At 34.0% G+C, this 20,553-nt stretch overlaps 1 protein-coding gene across 1 annotated transcript in view; it reads right to left on the bottom strand.

The window, feature by feature from the left end:
* The window catches only part of ADGRL4 (adhesion G protein-coupled receptor L4), a 143,347-nt gene extending 123,825 nt beyond the window's left edge, over positions 1 to 19,522 (bottom strand). The window contains exons 1-2 of the mRNA XM_074221830.1: positions 19,203 to 19,522; positions 16,774 to 16,923 (exon numbers count right to left, since the gene is read on the bottom strand). Coding sequence (XP_074077931.1) covers positions 16,774 to 16,923; positions 19,203 to 19,224 — 172 coding nt within the window. The 5' untranslated portion in view covers positions 19,225 to 19,522. The remainder of the gene's footprint in view (positions 1 to 16,773; positions 16,924 to 19,202) is intronic.
* Between the last annotated feature and the right edge of the window lie 1,031 nt (positions 19,523 to 20,553).

Below are 20,553 nucleotides of genomic sequence, written 5' to 3'. Positions count from 1 at the left end.
AAACAGGAAACATCAGGTTTTATAAGGAAATATTTTAATGAAGTGATATTGTAAATGTCAGGCAATACCAAGTCAATTAAACTGCCTAAAAACTTATAATCCAACTCAAATTTATTCAGATATCTCCTATATGCTTTATGGATATAGTTTGTTGTTGTGGAGTCCTTTCGGTCATGTCCAACTCTTTGTGACTTCATTTTGAGCGTGTACATCCTGAGGACATTCTACTAGAGACCTACCTCCCTTCAAGAAGAAATCAAACTACTAATGAGTAACCTCTTGGAGTTGCCCATCAACTATCTCCAAATATATCTAATTTTTACTATTATCTATCTTTTCCAAAATTTTAGCTAGATGGCACAGTAGATAGAGCACTGGACCTGCAATCAGGAAGACTCAACTTTGTGAATTAAAATCTAGCCTCAGAGACTGCCTAGCTGTATGACCCTGGGCAAGTACTTAACGCTGTTAGTTCCAGTTGCCTCATTTGTAATATGAGCTGGAGAAGGAGATGGCAAACCACTTCAGCATATTTGCCAAGAAAACCCCAAAATGAAGTCACAAAGAGTTGGACATGACCGAAAGGACTCAACCACAGCAAAATAAACTATGTCCATAAACCATGTAGGAGATATCTGAATAAATTTGAGTTGGATTATAAGTTTTTAGGCAATTTAATTGACCTGGTATTGCCTGACATTTTACAATATCACTTCATTAAGCTATTTCACTCTAAAACCTGATTTTGTTCCTGTTTTCCTTCTATACCTCCAACTTTCAGAACTTATAGTATGGTCAGGCATTGTAACTATTACAATCAAATTGAAATTGAAATGTTATGTTTGCAATTCAAATTAAAATATTTTCTGAATTGTTGACTTATCACTAGCTAAAACAGCTGGAGTCCTATTTGGAATGATTGTCAGTAACTTTAAGTTAAATCACTAGTCTGGTATTAGAAGGGGGGGAAATGGCTAGAAAGATCAGCTAATAAGTCAAAAAATATGAGGACAAAAGGAGATGTTCCAAAGCAAGAGACATTTTGAAGACATACTCAACTCAATAAATATCTTCGAATCCAAAGACAGATTGATTATTTTAAAGAAATTTGGATGGCGGTTTCAGTGTCTGTTTTAATAGTAAAATTACCATCCCAGATGGATTGGTTTCAGTTGTCCTACTCCGGTTTTACCATAGTATATGGTTATAAGATGCTGGGGGATGTTGGCTTTTTATCTTTGTATGTCAAATGCATAGCACTGTGTTTTGACTATATCAGGTTTTTAAAAAATTTTTACATCAAGTTAAAGAATATTTTTCTACATACAAAAATATAGAACAGTTTTCTTCATATATATATATATATAAAACAATATATGACAAAATAAAGAACAGTTTTCTGAAAATCAAAATTCTTTTCAATCTATCTTGAGATTTTTGATCCTGACATCTTCACTTTTTAAGAAGGTGAAATCCAGTGAACTTCAGAAATAAATTAGAGGACATTCCATGGTCTCTCCCATTTCTGAATTTATATTTATTAGTTCCTAAAACCAGTTCTCTTTTGTCCCCCTCATTTTATTTTATGAACCAACTCATTTACCATATGCCACACTATAATATTGATGTATAGATGAAGTAAATGCAGCCACGATTTCTGACATTTTAAAGTTATTCAATGCTATTTTCTCACTGATGGGTATGCATTAGGACAGGATAGCTCTCACTAAAATTTGTTTTTTTTCTTTTGCCATATTCAGTCATGTACAAAATAATGAAGGATCTCAGTTATCCCAGTAGAATCTGGTCTTTATGAGTTTGAAAATCCTTTTTTTTTGAATTGAAGTACTTTATTTGATGCAATTGCTCTACGAAGTTTGCTTTTATCTTTAAAATATATTTATATTTTAAGAAACTTGATAGGCGATTGAATGAGGGGGTTAGTTTCATGGAAGAAATGTGAAAACTCTTAACAGAGAAGAAAAAATTCAATAGTAGATGATTTTTTTGTTTATTTTTCTAAATTTAACTTTATTGTATAGATTTGATTGTCTAAGATTCCTAAATAAAGGGAAATCTTTCACTGGACTCTTGAATTGTCTTTATTATTGTTATTGCTCAGCCATTTTCAGTTGTGTCCAACTCTTTATGACTCTATTTGGGGTTTTCTTGGCATGTATTGATTATATTAAATGACAAATTTGCTCTAGTGATTACAAGAAGTTCCAAGTATGGAAAGCCTTTTAAAGATTTTTCTTGCCAGAAATTCACTGGGTGATGCCATCCTTCATCTTCAGATCCACTTCCATATAGACCCAAGCTAGCTTCCAACTAACCCTCAAAATGAAAAGGGAACAATATCACAGGAAAAAAAATCCATTAATCCTCAATTTATTCTGAAAGCTAGTTGATAGCAAATTTATAGCCCATCCATGATGCCATTATTATATTCTTATAAATATTTGCAAAAGTTGAGAGATTTAATAATTGCACAAGATAACATTCAAATTGGTTTTCTGTAGAGACGGCATAGAAGAGTGAGTAGAGTTATGTGTATTATTCAGACTTAAAATCCTATCTCTAATCCTTAGTAGTTGAATGAAGGGGAAATTCACTTAACCACTGTCTGTCTACCTTGGGCAACTCCCTAGGTCAAACTTAAGTCCAAGTTTAGCTGTAATCTGTGTTGGTAGCAGGAATTCCAAAAGCTGAGGAAATTATCGATTCTTGAACATTCACACTGAGCAAGAAAACTTGTAGGACATGGGGAGGAATGAATATATTACAGTTTCTCTCCCCAAAAGAACTCTAAAACAAAGGATCTTTTTAAATAAGAGAATAAATAAGTTTTTTTATTGAGACTTTTCTTTGTAAAGAATATCTCAGTAAATATTGAGTTACTAACACTTTTCATAACAATTTCAATCTAAATTGTAGATGTGAAAATTATGGAAAGAGAGAAAAGGACTGTATCTGTGACTTCATTTAGAGTGAATTCTAGTGTAAGGAAGCTCTCTAGCAATGTTGGCTGGCACCTGCTCTGCAACTGATAGTCTTAGAGACTTTTCTAGAGAACAATGAGAGGTTAGGTGACTTGCACAGGGTCATACAACCTGTGTAAATAATGAGCTCGCCTTACTACCTCAGATGTTGGCTCTGTCCATTTTGTCACACTACTTTTTAAAATCTAGTATTATATAACAAATTAAATTTATGGATCTATTTTATATTATAATATTTTCTCATATACAATCATAACTATTTCTCTGTCTCTGTTATCTATCTTTCTATCATCCATTATCTATCTATCTATCTATCTATCTATCCATTTTGTCACACTACTTTTTAAAATCTAGTATTATATAAAAAATTAAATTTATGGTTCTATTTTATATTATATTTCCTCATATCCAATCATAACTATTTCTCTGTCTCTGTTATCTATCTTTCTATCATCCATTAACTATCTATCTGTCTATCTATATGTATATTTAGCTGTTATCTATTGATATGTTTATCTGTCTATTATCTATCAGTCTATTTATTATCTGTCTATGTTTAGCTTAGCTATTATCTGTCTATATGGTTATTTATTCCTTATCTATCAGTCTATTTGTTTTCTATTCATAATTGGTAGCATTGAAATGTCTCTAAATGTGAAGGCATTTTTTTTAATTGGGGTCCTTAACTTTTTCTATCTTTATCCAAGTAGACTGATAACATCTAAGGGTCTGTTCAGAAATTTTTTTTATATATAAAATAATAGGGAGCCAATTTTATTGAAATACAATTCTCAAGACAAATATTTAACTATGTACATGTGCATCTATCTACTTTCTCTCTTTTTTCTATCTATCTATCTATTATCTATCTATCTATCTACCTATATTAAGTTCTTAGACCCTAGGTTAATGTCTAGTGTTCTAGACATATGTTGACAAAATTATTCATCTAGTCACTCAAATGAAACAGGCTTACAAGGATTACAGAGCCAGAAATGAAATGGAATTTATAACAAAAATGAGATTAGTAAGTATCAAAAAAAGGATGAGACACTCAAGCAAAAAAGAACAGTCTTTGGGAAGAAATGAGCCAAGTTTACAAAATAACAATACCTGTTCCTACACAGAGGTTTGGGTAAAACTCATAAATGGTAAACAAGATCCCTCCTTTTTTATCCTCAAAAAGCAGTGAGCATTAGGCAGCAGTAGATTTGGAGGCAGGAAAACCTGAATTCAAATCTCAGGCACATACTATGACATTTCTTACCCTCAGTTTCATCTTCTATAATATATCTTTCAATGTTGCTGTAAAGATCAAATGAAGCATATAGAATGCAACTAGTCAACAGACATTTATTAGATGCTTACTATTTGTCAAATATTGTGCTGAGATGGGCCTACAAAAAGAGGCAAAAGATAGTCCCTACCCCAAGGGATTTCACAATTTAATGGGAGAGACAAATAAATATTTACAAACAAACTGTATATAGGATAAATGGGAAATAATTAAGAGAGGGAAGGCATTGGAATTGAGATGGTTAGGAAAGGTTTCCTGTTTAATATGGGATTTTAGTTGGGACTTAAACAGGAAGTCAGGGAGGTCAGTAGTCAGAGAGGAGGAGAAAGAGTCCAGGTATGGCGGACAATCAGAGAGAATGCTTGGAACAGAGAGGCTATTCCTTGAACGATCAAGAGGCCAGGGTCACTACTTTGATTATTGCATGGCAGGGATAAAAGTCTGAGGATTACAAATATACAAAGGGTCTACTAGAAAGATTTTGAATGCCAAAAGGATAAGGTCATACTTGATCCTGGAAGCCTCTAGGAGTCACTGAGGATTTACAAATTTTAAACCTTTATATAAATATTAGCTATTATTTGAAGCAAAAAGAGCTAGACTTTTGTTCTGGAGAACTCTTATTGCCTCTGTTATCTTAACTAAATCACTTTCTCCATCAATAAAATGGAATTATTTTCTGGCATACTTTCTTACAACATTATTATGAAGAAACAGGTTATATACATATAGAATTAAGTTTATATATGAGCTACTTTGGTTAAAATGTAATCTATGCAAGTAATCTATAACTTGGAAAAAAATTAATATATTACAATCATGCTGAAATGGAGATAAGTGAGGTTATAAATATAAGAGCAACTGGGTAGATGTCCAACATGAGTATTTAGCATCCTCTTAGTGTTTGTTCGTGTAAATAATCAGATTATCTTACATTTTTTAAATCTGAATTTACAACCAAATATGTTTCATAATTGTGAATCAACTTATCAAACTTTGACTGCCATTCCAGAAGTTTAAAGGGCTGCCCCAAATGCAACATTTAAGCAAAAACTAGGTGACCATCCATATTTATATACTTGGTGCCACCTTCCTTAAATTGCAAACTTCATGAGTTTTTGCCTTTTTTATCCCTGATTCTTGGCAAAATACCTAGAACGGAGTAGAAATTTGATAAATGCTTCATGATTGACTGATGACCACTTGTTAGATGTGATACTGAGGACAAGAGTTAAAGTAGATGGATTCTGAGGTCTCTTTCCACAATGGAAATTTTCTGATTCTGCTTCTTAATAAAATGGCAAAAAGAGATAATTTGTATTTACAAAAATGAGATTGGAGCAATAACTTAAAGTCATGGTTTTGTTTTCCTCTCAAAATTTGCTATCTTATATCAGCAATTCCAAATTAACATTCTAACTTAAAAGGACAACCTAATGTTTTTAATCCCCTTTGAGTTATTTCCCCCCTCTTTTTTAATGATTTGATATTTTCACTCAATTTGACGTACCCCAAGAATTGTACAAGTATATACTTTACTAAATTACTTGGGTCAATTATTAAAAAATGTAAGCTAATAGCAAAACCTAAGCAAATCCAATCAGACATTACTATGTACTCTCATTTAGACTTGAATGAGGTCTATGATTATGGCTACTGATGTGCTGGACTGACCATGAATATTTACATCTTCTTAGCCCCCATTCCTCATCTATAAAATGAAAATAATATAGCATATACTTTATAGAATTGTTTTAAGGTTCAAATAGGATAATAACTGTAAAGCATTTTTCATACTTCAAAGTGCTATGTAACATTTTTATTATGATTAATATTTTTCACTTCTTAATCCAGATTTGATACTTAGCAGATTGTACCATCTATATAGATATATATATATATATATATATATATACTAAAAAAAAATCAAAACTCTATTCAGAATTACTCTTCATCACCATAAAAGAATTTATAGTTGCTGTGATTTAACTTTTTAAAAGTTTTGAAAATAACCTATTGGCAGAAAAATAACTGCTTCCTGATGGAAACTTTCAGAAACATTTTTCTACAAATAAACCAGTTTCAAAAATTGAAATCTAAAGTACATCTGATAGGCCATACTCCTCCACATCCTGGTGTATAACAAAATTGCTGCAATGAACATAACATTAGTTGAACAAACACAAAGCTATAATCAAACATCTGCTTGTCTGCACAGAGCTCCATATGCAACAGAGAGCTGTCTTAATTTCTTTGGTATTCTCAATGGGTTTCTCTGACTATATGCTTAGAATTAATCTTCAGAAGTCATCCTCCATATGGCATAAAGAAGTTAACATTGGAACCTTTATGACACAGAGGACATGCTGTTTTCTTTTAAAGAAATAATAATTGGTCATACACACGCAACAAGAACAAAACATTTTTGAAACAGCTCGTTACCTCTTTGCTTCTGTTTAATGTAAACAATTCATCATCAGATGTTTGAATCAAATTCCAGCATGAATAATGCTTGGAGGACTATACAGCCCTTCTCAAGTCTACTTTTTCATGTTCTAATATCCCTCAGTCATGGAACCCTGTGGTGGATAAGAGTACTGGGCTTGGGTCCAGAAGAGTCCTGAGCTTGGGTCTAAAAGAGGTAGATTCAAAACGCTTTATCATTAAGGACCCTAGACAAGTCACTGTACCTTAGACATATCCCTAGGAGTTATTCAATAACTTATTAGTGGAATCTAATCAGGACCTGCATTAATGACACAGTGGTAGTGCTCTGTGCTGAAAAAAAGTCGAAGGTCTGCATAGAGCCTTCAAGTGGTTATTTAAATATCATTCAGGTTGTATTTTAGCATAAACATATTCTAAAGAAATCTAAAGAAATAGGAATGTTTTCTATAGTGACCAGTAAATGCAGAAAGCAACTCACTAGCTATGGTTTTGATTTTGGCTCCCAGGTTGCTTGTACACATGAAAAATAGAGACATAAATAATGATCAGGTAAGTATAATAAAGACAACCAATCTAGTTATACAGGTAATATATTTTCTAAGCCTTTGATTCTTATGGGAAAAAAAAACCCAAAAGAAGGATCAGGAATAATGTTCTCTAAGATTCTCTGACTTTAGAAAAACGGATAATTTATTACATAATTATATCATATAGTAATTTAAGTGCACCCCTTCCTTTTTGTATATTTTTAAAAAATTCTGAAAAATATATCCTAAATTCAAGGCAAAAAATAGAAAACAGCAAATCTTAAGTTCCTTTCTCCTTATCTAATTTCACAATGATCCTCCTAATTTACAATGTTAATTCAAAATTTTTATAAGAATAAAAATTTGTAAGAATAAAAAAATAAGATACTATTCCATACACTTTCAATGCCAAAGTTAATTTGAATGAAAAAAAAATTCATCTTAGACCAGAGAGACTCAAGTAAATTTGATGCTAATTATATAAGACCCCACTCATCAGACAATGAACAGGGATTGTTTAATTTCCATGCTCCACAGCAAAATGGTGGCTTCCTTCCTCATGGTGATTACAACTATGATTAATTGCAGAGTTCAAGGTGAAGGAATAATATGGTTCCAGGCATGTATGGTTTTCTTTAACCTAGTCAAGACACAGTGCCAGATATTTCAATTAATGCACACCAAGGTCACAAAATCAATTTCTTATCAGCCAAAAACACTCATACTGTAAATTTTATTTTCAAACTATAATCTCTAAATTAAATCTATGTTTCTAAAAAATACAGTGCAGAAACTCAGTCCTCAGGTTTTTTTCCCTGATAGCATTTTCACAAATGGCACAAGGCTTTGTGCTCTATATTTAGAATACAATGTTTGGTTAGATTCTGATCTTGCTGGAGAAGGTCATTATCTCTATCCATGGCAAGTAAAGGCCCAAAGTGTTAATTTCCTCCCTAAAGTGCTTTGTATTCACAAGATTTGACCAATTTTTGACATTTGTCTTTTATGTAATGCAATTGGAAAAATTTAAAACAATTTAAAACAATAATATAGAAAGAATTTGGACAAAAATTTTTCTGCTAGATTTCTTCATGCAATACAATGATATATTAGAACACAGTCACATACACACACACACACACTCACACACACACACACTCACACACACACACACTCACACATAAACACACAGGAAAATCCATGATTGAAATAGAAAACAGCATCCAATTGCCTTAAATATAATCCATGTAACAGGACCTATCAGTAATGAAACCAATCTGACCAATAACACTCAAGTTATTCACATTTGAATGCAAAATCCATCCACGTTGCATCTAACAATATCATCCATTACACTTCTCTGCAGCATTCTTCTTCAGATTCTAATTCTTCTGAATAGAACATTTTCTCCTAGTTTCTTTTTCAGACCTCACAAATATAAGCTTAACAATGATGATTTAAAATCAGAGACCTTTCCACTAGTATGGCAAGAAAAGCTGAAGGTATTGCAGGCAGTAATCTATCCTAATAACCTCATGCCATAATGTTTTATTATTTAGTGAAGTAAATACCTTCCTTACTGAAAACGAATCACTTTTTTTATTTTGTAAAAACCTTTCCAAAGTTTACTGTTAAATCTGTGATATATTTATACAGCTACGAAATCTGTTTTGTGCAATACTCTAACAAATTAGTCAAATCTATTCGTTACTTCTGGGCCATGGGACCAATTTGATGTTTGATACAGGAACAGAGGACATAAAATCATATCTCTGGCAGACAGAAAGTAGAACATTATCTGAGATAATACATTAACAGCTTCTTAAGTGAATTTTCCTACATCCTCTAAACATATAATCTGTTGGTAGATTTCAGAGTCAGTGAAAAGGATGAAAAGGAATTTTCCTAGAGAAAGGAAGTTAGTAACACTTGGCAAGGGTTAAAACACATTTTTTAATTAAACAAATACGTCTCCCTATATGAATAATCAACTAGACCTGATGAAACCCTTTTGCGGCTGGGGGGGGGGATGGATTTTTTCAACAATACTCTTCACATGTTTAGCTATATTCAGATGCTAATTATAGTCCTTTTAAAAAAACATAAAGAAAATAGTATCATTCCTTCCTGACTCATACTTAGAGTAGATTAAGAAAGAATATAAAATTTGAAGTCCCTTACACAGTATACAATCAAACACAAAGACACTTCAAACAATGAGTGAGAGCAACATGAAACCCCATCAAAATATTCCATACTTTATGAATATTTTAAAAGGGCCAAATCAATAAAAAATATGAATATATATGATCCACAAGAATCTTTTCTTTTGAATAACAAAAAGACTAAACTCCAAAGAAGTCAGGCAAAGATGTTGCAATATTATAGAGCAGTTTCAATGAGGAGAGAAACAAACTACTGTGATGGACAGAGTCCTGAACTTGACATAAACGAGACCTAAATTTAAAGACTATCTCAGGCACTTATTTGTGATCTGAGCAAGCTGCTTAAAATTGTCTGGTCCTTATTTTATTTTTATGTGTAAAAAATAAAAGAAGTAGTTGAATTCAATGAATGTTAAGGTTCTGTCCATCTCAAAATCTGATACTGTACATAGAGTTGTAAAGGGAGCAGAGTTCAGGTACCACATCAGAAATTAAGATATTAGCATCCAGTGGGGCATGTGGATTTGAATAATAGGAAGTTTGGGGTTTGTTCCCAACCCTGATACTTATTAGTTCTAAGCTGTATCATTTAATTTCATCTATAAAATGGATATAATGATGTGTTCTTAGTGATTCTTAGTTGTCTTAGGATATTCAGATTAGATTCAATCTAACTGAAGAAGAACGCAGTCAACATATTTTAAACACAGGATTTAAATCTTATGATAGAAACTAATTGTGTGACCTTGAGTAACTCTCTTCTGGCTCAGTTTCTTTATCTGAAAAAAATTAAGGGGAAGAGGGTGGATTGAATGGTTTCTAAAGTTGCTTTTACCTCTAAATCTGTGATCTGATCTAGGATCCCGCAGTAGCCAAGTCTCTCTTTTGAATTGTTCTAATAGTTAATATGCCTTGTTTTCCATTAAGCCTAAATGTACCTCTCCATACATGGATCCTTATTCTACGCTATGGGACCAGATAGACTAAGTACACTACCTTTTCACTATTATAATATACATTATGAGTATGCTCTCCTTTAGGCTGGGTTTCAGATGTGGTCTGATCATGGTACAGTAGTTCCCGTGCAATAGGGTTGCTCCTATTGAACATCTGGAGTAAAAAAAGATCAATTTTAGATATCAGTAGTAGTGTATGCACAGAAGAGGACCACTAATAAGAGAATTAGAAAAATCATCATATAAGTATCAATTGAAAGAAACTGTGAATGCTTAACACTTTTTAATATTCATCCAATTTCACATTCTTTGTTGCATTATGGTTATTTTTGCATTTTTCTATTCTGACTTTTTTTCCCTGACAGACTGTAAAATCCTCAAGGGAAGAGGCTTAATCAGTTTAATCTGTTTTTATCTTGTTCTATGATTGGCCCCATTCTTTTGAAGTTAATAGGTACTCAAGAAAACATTTTTTGATGTGAGTTGAATTATCCTGGGTTCAAATCATATCTCAGATACATATTGATTGTATAGACATGTGATTTAACTGCTCAGTTTCCTCATCCCTAAAGTGAAGGATAATTTTATTAATTAACCCATGAAATGTGTTTGGTTCTCTGAGCTGCAAATATCAAGATGCCAGTTACTTCGCATTTAATTTCTATTTTTTAATTTTAAAACTGGGAAAGCATTTTACAAACCTTAAGGGATCAAATAACTCATCAATACACTTTCACATAATTTAGAATAAGAATAGTCAACCCACATCCATTGTCTTTGTGTGCAGAAATTAAATGAAATATACAAAATGATCAAAAACTTCATTTTTGCCAAAGGTTTGATTAATTTTCTCCCATTAAGTCTTTTGTTCCAAGATGCTGATAAGAAATAAATCAGCACTAGTGCAAATGTTTGTCAGCTATATGAAGAGCTCTCTGATAGATGTTTGGTACAACTAAAAAGTTTCAATAATGACTTTTTAAGAAAAGATATAGTCCCTGACCTTACGGAGGTTATAATCTAATAGAGAGAAAAGACACACAAATGTCTATAATTCTAAATAATCCAAAGAGAAGTAGATAAGAGAGGAACAATAAAACTCTTGTATGCTTCTAGAGGGAGAAAATCTGTTATCTTTGAGGGAGGAGGTGATCAGTGAAGCCTTGACAAAGGAGATAATAAGGGAACTACACAAATAATGTAAAATTGGGTGATTTGTGGAGCTAAATACTATAAAACTCTATCAACCAACTTTGTCCCTCCCCCCTAAAAAAAAAAGTTTACAAGAAGGCATCTTCTCCTCTGATTTTGGAGTGTCAGTGGATTATGGAACACTGCAAATATTTTCAAACCTTTTTGATATATTGGTGGTTTACTGTATTGTTTTTTTCCCAATTTTATATTATTAAAATTATTATATTAAATAATTATATTAATTCCTTTTCTTTATTATAAGAGATTTTTTATGAGGTAAATAATAGGTAACATGAAGATGAAGGCTATCAGTGAAAAATGTACTTTTAAAGAAATGAATGATAAATTTCTCCTACTTTATCTTTCCCTGCCCACCCTCTGACAGAAAAGTTATGGAGCAGTAAAGTCAGTCATTTGAAGGGAGAAGGAGCAGGAAAAGGAGAATCAGCAGAAACTGGAAAATTTTCTAATTTGATCATCAGTGTTTGAAATAAGAAGAGTTGGCTATAGAGTATGTTGATTCCCTACAAAAGCTTGGAGTTGACATTCCCACTTCAAAGCCAGTGCCATCAATTTTTACGAAACACAGGTTTCCATCTCAAAAAGTTTATAGGACAGGAAGCCTACACAAGACACCCAGAAACACAGACCATTAGGATATGTTGGTAAAACATTCACGTTGCCCCTTTGCTCTCCTGCCAGTCTTATGATAACCAAGCAAGAGAAGATTAAAATGGACTTGAAGTCCTACATTAAGGACCCAGTTTTAATCTCTAGACAATTCAAAGAGATAGAGCTGAAGGAAAATTGGAGACGGCAAAGCTCACCCTTTCAGTTCTCATGCAAACTGAAACAAGTCCCTAAAAGATAATTTTCAAAAATGTTTTTCCTATTGTAAATTTCACCTTCAGCTTGGACTGGTATCTTTCCCAATGCAAACACAACAAATACTTTAGCACAGAGTAGAATGAGCAGATTAAGACAGTGTATGAGCATACGTGTCTGTGTGACACTTTCATAATATATAGATATATATGCATATATATCTATATATTATTGCCAAAGTGTGAAAATTATGAATTGTGAATTCTGAGATATTTTAATGCTCTAAAATGTTCTTGACTTGGGTTCCATGACAGATTTGGGGTCTCTGGAAACAGGGAAAAAAATACATTTTTAGTACCATAAATCTCCAACTTAAATGTAGCATAATATATATATATATAATACATATATTATGAATATTCAGAGACCTTGCTCATATATGATTTCTGAAACAGGCAGTTTTAAATGATTTTAATGCTTTGCTTTTTAAATACAGAATTTGACAGTTAAACATTGGGGGACAGGAAAGTACTTGTCAGCGTCAGTAGATAGAATACTACGACTAGAGTCAGGAAGATATGAATTTGGATCTACTTCCAGTGGCAGGGGTGTGACCATGTCCAAATTATTCCATCTTCCAGAGTCTCAATTTCCTTATTTACAAAATGTGGGTAAATAGGACTAATGATGGGAGGTAGAGAAAAAACTGTTTATGAAAAATTAAAAAATGGAAGATAAGAAATATTTTAAAAATAAGAATGTTCCTTTTTAACGAGAAAGATTCATGCATTTTTAGTTGGGAAGTTACAAGCAGCAGAATGTAAAAATACCATACAAATGAATGAATATTCAAATTCCTTTGGATAAGACAAGAAAATTTTTTTAAAAGCACACATAAACATGAACTTGAAAGAAAAACCACTGACAACTAGTATATTTTTATATTTAAAAATGTTTTACAGCATGAAAAACATCTAGACTAAAGGACCTTGAACTGTTTTTTTTTTCCCATAAAAACATTTACTGTTGTTTAGTTGGTTATCAACTTGGATAGAGGAGATAAAAAAAATTAAAGAAAGAATACAAATACTGGCTAATCATGAAGGTATTAAAAAGAAACTATTAAAAATATCATTAAAGCTGGTTGTCAAAGGTCCAAATAGAGAAAAATTATTGATGTTAATAATGGTAATTATGACAGTTGCCATCGACCTATAGAACAAAAATGGGAAAGCTGCTTACTAAGAACCATGGTCCTGGAAATAATGGCTAGAGAGGAAACATATGCAAGCGTGATTGATGGGACTATTCTGAAGGTCACTGAACTATCAAAATGTGATGATGCCATTCAATTAACTGCCCCATAAAAATCCAAGATTATTTATTGAAAAGAATTTTGTGGAGTCTGTAGAACAGCATATTACAAATTCCTGCCGAATGTACAGAGCAGGCGAACGCTTGATCTAATGTACTATTAAGCCATTGTAGCTTTGCTCTACATATTTTAAGCATTAAACTAATTATGATGAGGCTTACCCAGACTATGCTGTATATTTAATCTTTTTTAAGAGCCTATCAAATTGAATCACACAATACAACTTGTTTATGCTATAAGCAAACACATGCAATATTAACAGTGCTCAGTACACTGGCTTAATTAGAAAAACCTCAGTGTTGTCTTAAATACATTTAGGGGTATAATATTGTGCCGTTCTCATCTGAACTTGCCATTTAATTATATTTTAAATATAATTTATGTGACTTGGAAAGTGTTTTTGGTTTTGTTTTGCTTCAATTTTTTTTTGCTTTATAGGTCAGTCTATTGACCTCTTCAAAGGAATCATAAGAATCACATAATTGCAGTTAGAAGAAACCCTAGAAGCCTCTTGGACCAACCAAAGAAAGGAATCCCCATAATAACATAACTGACAAGTGGACATCTAACCTCTGCTTACAGACCTCCTTCCTCTTCAGTATGAATTCAAGGTGTTCTATTGTTTGTTATTTTTTTCTCCTTGGCTTCAATCCTAAATTCCTCTTTGAAAATTCCACCCATTGGCATATCTGCTGAACAGGCAGTATAGACTGAGATATTGCCCCTCATTCATCCCCAAACAAAGGGTGACCTTTAGGAAGCACCAAGAGAAGTGTAGGCTAGGGGGTATCATTACCAGAATAACCTGGGCTATTTATTTCATTTGCTTTCCCACTTCCCTATCAAAAATTTTGTTCTTGCTTCTGCTGTTTGTGGCTACCCACCTTTTTGCTTATCTGATGACTGAAATGATTCTTCTGCTAGCAATAACCAACCATCATTAAAATGCTCTTGAAAATTCATCTCTTCCACAAGGCCAGTCAGTCAATAAGAATTTATTAAATCTTTACTGTATGTGAAATATTGTGTGAAACATTGAAGGTATGATGACAAAAGTGAAATAATGCCTTTCTCTTGAAGGAGACATGTAAAATCTCCCCAATCTAAAAAATCAAGCAGGTTTCACTTTGCATATATAAATGCCACAATTCGACAATCCATAGAATGAGCAGATCTTTTTGCTTGATCATATAGGTTACTAATTTAACCTCTTTAAAGAATAAGAGAAGGGAAAGAGATTTCTTCCAGACATGTTCACAAATCAAGAACTGATATAGCGATAGAAAATCCCATCATTGCTATAAAGTAGAATGAATGCCACTGCTAGTATTAGCTTTGTTCCCATTGGTAGTCACCCACTAGGCCATTCATGACTTTACTATTACTACTGTCTTACGAGCTCACTACACTAGGAGACTGTCTCAACAATATCAATTTTCTACTGAGTCACAGGACTTAGAGCTAAAGGTGGTCTCATCTAGTCTTAGAATTATAACTAAAGTGGACTTTTTCTTCAGGTTACTGGAAAATAAGGGACAAATTTTTCATCCTTCTCCTGTGGTCTGTTCAAGCTACAAAGCTATTCATATCTCTTCTCATTGTAATTGCCACTGAACTGGGTCAAGTTTTTATTTGTGCCACCCCCATCCCCATGCAATTCTTTATGCCAGTACCCTTCCTTCTACTCAATTTGCACCAGAATTCTAGTAATAGCTTGCTTTAATCTAACAGCCTTGTCTTGGAGATGGGAATACCAACATCAAAAAAAAAATTAAATAACTTGGCCTAGGCAGAATTTAAATCAAGGGTCTTCTGTTGTGTGGTTCAGTGGAAGCAGTACTAGTCATGGGGTTAGAAGCCTTAATTTTTCTACATATCAGGTTCCTTATTTGCAAAATGGGAGAGTTGTATCAGCTAGCCTCTGAGGATCATTCCTGTCTTGATCTTGGATCCTAAGACTAAATCCACTAAATTGTACCCACTGCTTGTCCAGACACATTATGTAATATAATATTTCCATGCCAACTTGGTAGCAAGAGTCAACCTTGGCTAGCCTTACAAGAAAAACCCGTGCTTCTGTATTATCACTTAGAATCCAGAGGATCTTCTTAATTGGCTGCCTGAGGAATCAATCAATCAATCAAATAACAAGAATTTATTACATGTTTACTATGGACCATGCACTGAATACAAAGAAAAAGGGGGAAAATCCCTGTCCTCAAGAAGTTATTACTTTAAGGGAGGAGTCGATATGTGCCCAAATAGCTTTTCACCATATAGAATAGATAGAAGGTTATCTCAGAATAGAAGGTATCAGAAAATGAGGAGGCTGGGAAGGGCCTCTAATAGAAGGTAGACTTTGACTTTGACATGAATCTTAAAGGAAGCTAAGATGTAGCGATGAGGAAGGAAAACTTAGAAGGAAGGAACTCAAGGTTCAACAATCAACCTCAATGTATTATGAGGGAGCTAAAATTATGGTCAAGGAACATGAGCACATCAACATAAGTTGGTTTTTGTGGATTTCATATTGACTCTCACTACGTGTGAAAGAACTACCTTTATGAGATATGTAGAGTAAATGTAGTATACAGATAAGTCTTGGAGTCCAGAACACCTGGGTTCTATCTTTGTCTCTGATACATACTGCCTAAGGAATCAAAAAAAATCAATTCACTTAAACTCTCTGCTCTTGAGGCAATGCTCTAAGATAATTAATGATAGGTGGGCTGTGAACCTTCCATAGAAGGAAGCCTCTACATAGGGAGTTTTCTATAGGGATGAAATGACAGATGCAGACGTCTTTCCCTCATTTGAATGTTTCAAATTCAATATTCACTGAGCCAAAAGTCTTCTCAATGGCTATCATTTTTTTTAAAAAAAAGAATATCATATACAAACTGGTAAAGCAAGGGAATAGTAACACTTATAGAGAAGTCTTCCCCCAATCAAAACAATTTCAAAAACTATAAGAAAAGACTTACCTATACATATGGTTATGCCGTTTCCTGTGAATCCTGGTAAACAATAGCAGCCTTCGATTCCGTTCCGAATCTCACATTTTGCATTTGCGTCACATGGAGTCTTGGTACAGTTCTGAGCAAAAGTTCCATCCAGTAAAGTGGACAAGCACACTAAATGAAAGAGGATACTTAAAATATACCTTCTCCTTTTGTTTTTCTTTCACATTTCATTTGGAGAGTGGATAACAAACCACATATCCATATCTACTGAAAAATCGTGAGGTTTAGAGGACAAGAGTTTGAATTTCAGTTGTACTATTTATTATCTATATGGCATTAGACAAATGCATTGACCTTTCAGAGCCTTTATTTTTATAAAATATAAAGTGAGCAGTTTGGCTTCTCAGATCACTTCTATTTCTTAATCCATGATCAATCCTAAGCTCCCATATGTAGTACTGTAAACAACAGATCACAATTATTTTTTTCTTAAGAATTTCCTTGCTTTTTTTATCTGGGACAGAACCTTCAACTAGTCTATTATCAAATATGCATTAAGTACTATCTATCCATCTGTCTCTGTCATCTATTTCTATCTATCCCTCTCTTTGTCCATCTATCCATCTATCTGCTTTGTGTCTGTCTCTGTATCTGTTCTCCATCTTTCTGTCTCTCCCCACACATATAATTCCTTGATAGCATGGATAGTTTCTTTTTTGTTCTTTGTCTTCTCAGGCCCTAAAACAATGCTTGACCCAGAGGAGATGCTTAATAAATCTTTGCTGAAAGATTGATTGGATATCTTGGTTGCTGAGATAGGGACTGGGAATAGAAATACTTTTAAGTACCAAACCTTAACCTCACAGAGCTTACATTCTATGACCCACTGTTGACATGGAATTGGAAGAAATCTTAGAGATTTATCTAGTTTAACCTCCTCATTTTACAAATGAGGAAACTGAGGCCCAGACAGATAAAGTAACAGATAATTGGGTCTTTTTAAGTTAAATTAAGATGATTTTAAATTTTCTAGAAATGTCTCTGTTTAGCTGCCAATGCATAGTATGCTAGAAAACTCTTATAACTTGAAATAGTCTATTTTTTTTTAACTCAAAAAGTCCTGGTATATGATCTGGGTTCAATAGACTGCACTACAGAGCACCAGACATTTTTAAATGCATGCATTTTAAAAATAGACAATAATTTCTGTAATCCAATCAATGATGGAGACTTTCCCCTCAAATCACCTATTTTCTATAACATAAGTTTTATGACTTTCAGTCTTTACTACCCACAGAGCAAAGACAAAGCTTCAGGAAATGGAAAGAGGCACAATCTGGAGAAACTTAAAAACAATGAAACACAGGACAGAGCAAAATTTATCTCTAAGAGAATGAAAATAAAGTTGGACATAATCTTTAGTGGACTGTTAAGAAGAGATAAGGGAACTCCATGGGAAGGAGCGTTCCTCCCCCTCCCCCCAGTTTTTTAAAATTGTTGTTCCAAGAAACCTACTCACAAGAAACCCACTTGGGGCTGAATGGGTATGAGTCATATAAGTTATTGTTCCAAGAAAAGTCAGAAGATAAATTAGCCATATCTGGTAGCAAGAGATTCCCAAACTTAATCCAAATACTCACAGGGACTAGATGTGACCATATCTAACTCAAAATCCATTCGTTATCTATCAAAGGATTTATTTTTTTCATATTGAGCATCATTTAAAGTGGTGTTTAAATGAACCCCAATGCTTATAGTTTCTATGACTTGAAATTAAGGTACTTCCAAGGAGCCCACATTGTGTAGGGCCTTGGAATTTAACAATTTCTTGTCCTTCTGGGGCTTTCTTTGCCAAGGGAGAGAAGAAAGTTGTAGTTTTTCAGATATAGAAGCCAGAGGACTAAACTTTTGAGTTGAAAGGCCCAGAAGAAACCAGGCCTTGGTTTCTAAACTAAAACTTGGTCTCTGAACTAAAAAAGATTAATAACTATTTCAAAGTATTTGGGTTTTTTATATGTAATCTTATTTAAAAAAACACACACACATTTTAAAACACTATTCTGAGAAAAACAGTCCTTGCTATTGAGGAATAATATGTGTGGGGAGAGACAGAGAGACAGAGAGACAGAGAAGAGATGATAGAGAAACAGAGAGACAGAGAGGTTTGTCACAGTGCCAATGAAGTTCATGAAGCAAAAGTTATTTAAGTAATTAAAGAGTACACTTAGTCCCTCACTGCATTTTCTTGCTGAGGAAATGGAGGTCCCAGGTAGAAGAAGTCATTTATCTAAGGTCAAACGGGATTAAGTGGCAGAATCCCATCTGAATGGGGGGGGGGTCCTCTGACCCTCCACCTTGAGGCCTGTGCCACACTGCTCTCTCCAAATCCAAGCTCAAGGAAACTGCTGCCATGCCCCTGCTCCCTCCCAGGGTCAAGGGCAGTAACTCACCTAGAAGGGGGATCACTTTCATTGTCCAGAGATGGGGCTGGCTAGACCTGGCTGAGTTGTCTTGGCTCTGGTGGGCTGCTCCCGGGGCAGCTGCAGAGAGTTGGTTCTACCCCTGGAACCTGGCTGCAACTGGCTGGGGAGGAGGGGGGGTCAGTTGAGGTTGGGGGAGGCCCTGGGCGCTGGAACAGTGAGGCTCTTCATTTCCTGTAGAGACTTCCGACCCTTTTGTGTATGTGTGTATGTGGGAAAACAACAAAGCCACCTCCCATGTCCGGCCACCAGGACTTTACCCCAAACTGGCTTCATTCCTGGCCTAGGAATATTCTCCTTATTACTCCAAGATTTGCACAGTCTCTTATTGCTTCCCTTTCCCTCTTCATCTCCACGGTCATCTCAGTTATCAGAGATCATTTAGGCCAATTCTTTTTTCACCAATGAGGAAATTGAGACTAGGAGAGGGAAAAAAAAAGGACTTGCCCATGAAAATAAGAGACAGGATTTTAACTTTTATCCTGTGATTCTACATTTCCTAGAGGACTCTCAATTCTCAAAACAAAAAGAAAAAAAATGAGCATTTCCACCTTGGGCCTAACCCCAAACTCTGTATATAGCAGACCATTTTTCTGAGCACAGAATCTTCTCTCCATTTTAACACAAGATTGACTGTAATTTTTTCCCCCTTGTATCAGTTTATAATCTTGAGTTCCCCATCTGTAATTTTGTAAGATTTGTTCATTGACTCACCTCCCAACCTCTTAGATGGTTGTAAGGATGATTTGTCAAAAAGTAAGTCAGATTTACATGGGACAAAACATCTTAGGGGAAATGTGTCCCACCCTTGATGTTTGTCCTTCATTCTTGAAGAAGACTATGATATCATGGAGCTGATGCCATGACATATGCACCCTGTCCCCTCCTTTTTAAAAGCCCTAACATGTTTTCCTTCCCAATATGGAAGTGGGCATGGTCCTAATGACAAAAACACTTGAATGCACCTCAGACACTTAAAAAAAAATAACTTTAATTATTTATTTCTCTTTGTTTTTAAAAAAATTAAAATTAAAATTAATTTTATTTTATTTTTCTTTTTTTTTTGTTTCATGGTCATTTTCCAAATGACATCAGGGAGGCAATGTCATGACATGCAAATGAATTGAATTTGAGTGAGGGAGGCTGTGCTAAAGTCACCAACCTCACTTTCTCCTCCAGTCATCTGGGTCCTGTGGCCAAATATGAATTAGGATGAATGGAGATAGTCCTGGATGTGAGGTAGCCAGAATTAAGTGACTTGGCCAAGGTCACACAGTTAATAAATGGCAAGTGTCTGAGGCTAGATTTGAACTCCCATCCT

This window comes from Macrotis lagotis, chromosome 2, assembly GCF_037893015.1.
Source record: "Macrotis lagotis isolate mMagLag1 chromosome 2, bilby.v1.9.chrom.fasta, whole genome shotgun sequence".
Classification (NCBI taxonomy): Eukaryota; Metazoa; Chordata; class Mammalia; order Peramelemorphia; family Peramelidae; genus Macrotis; species Macrotis lagotis.
This window is presented reverse-complemented; position numbering and strand designations above follow the sequence as displayed.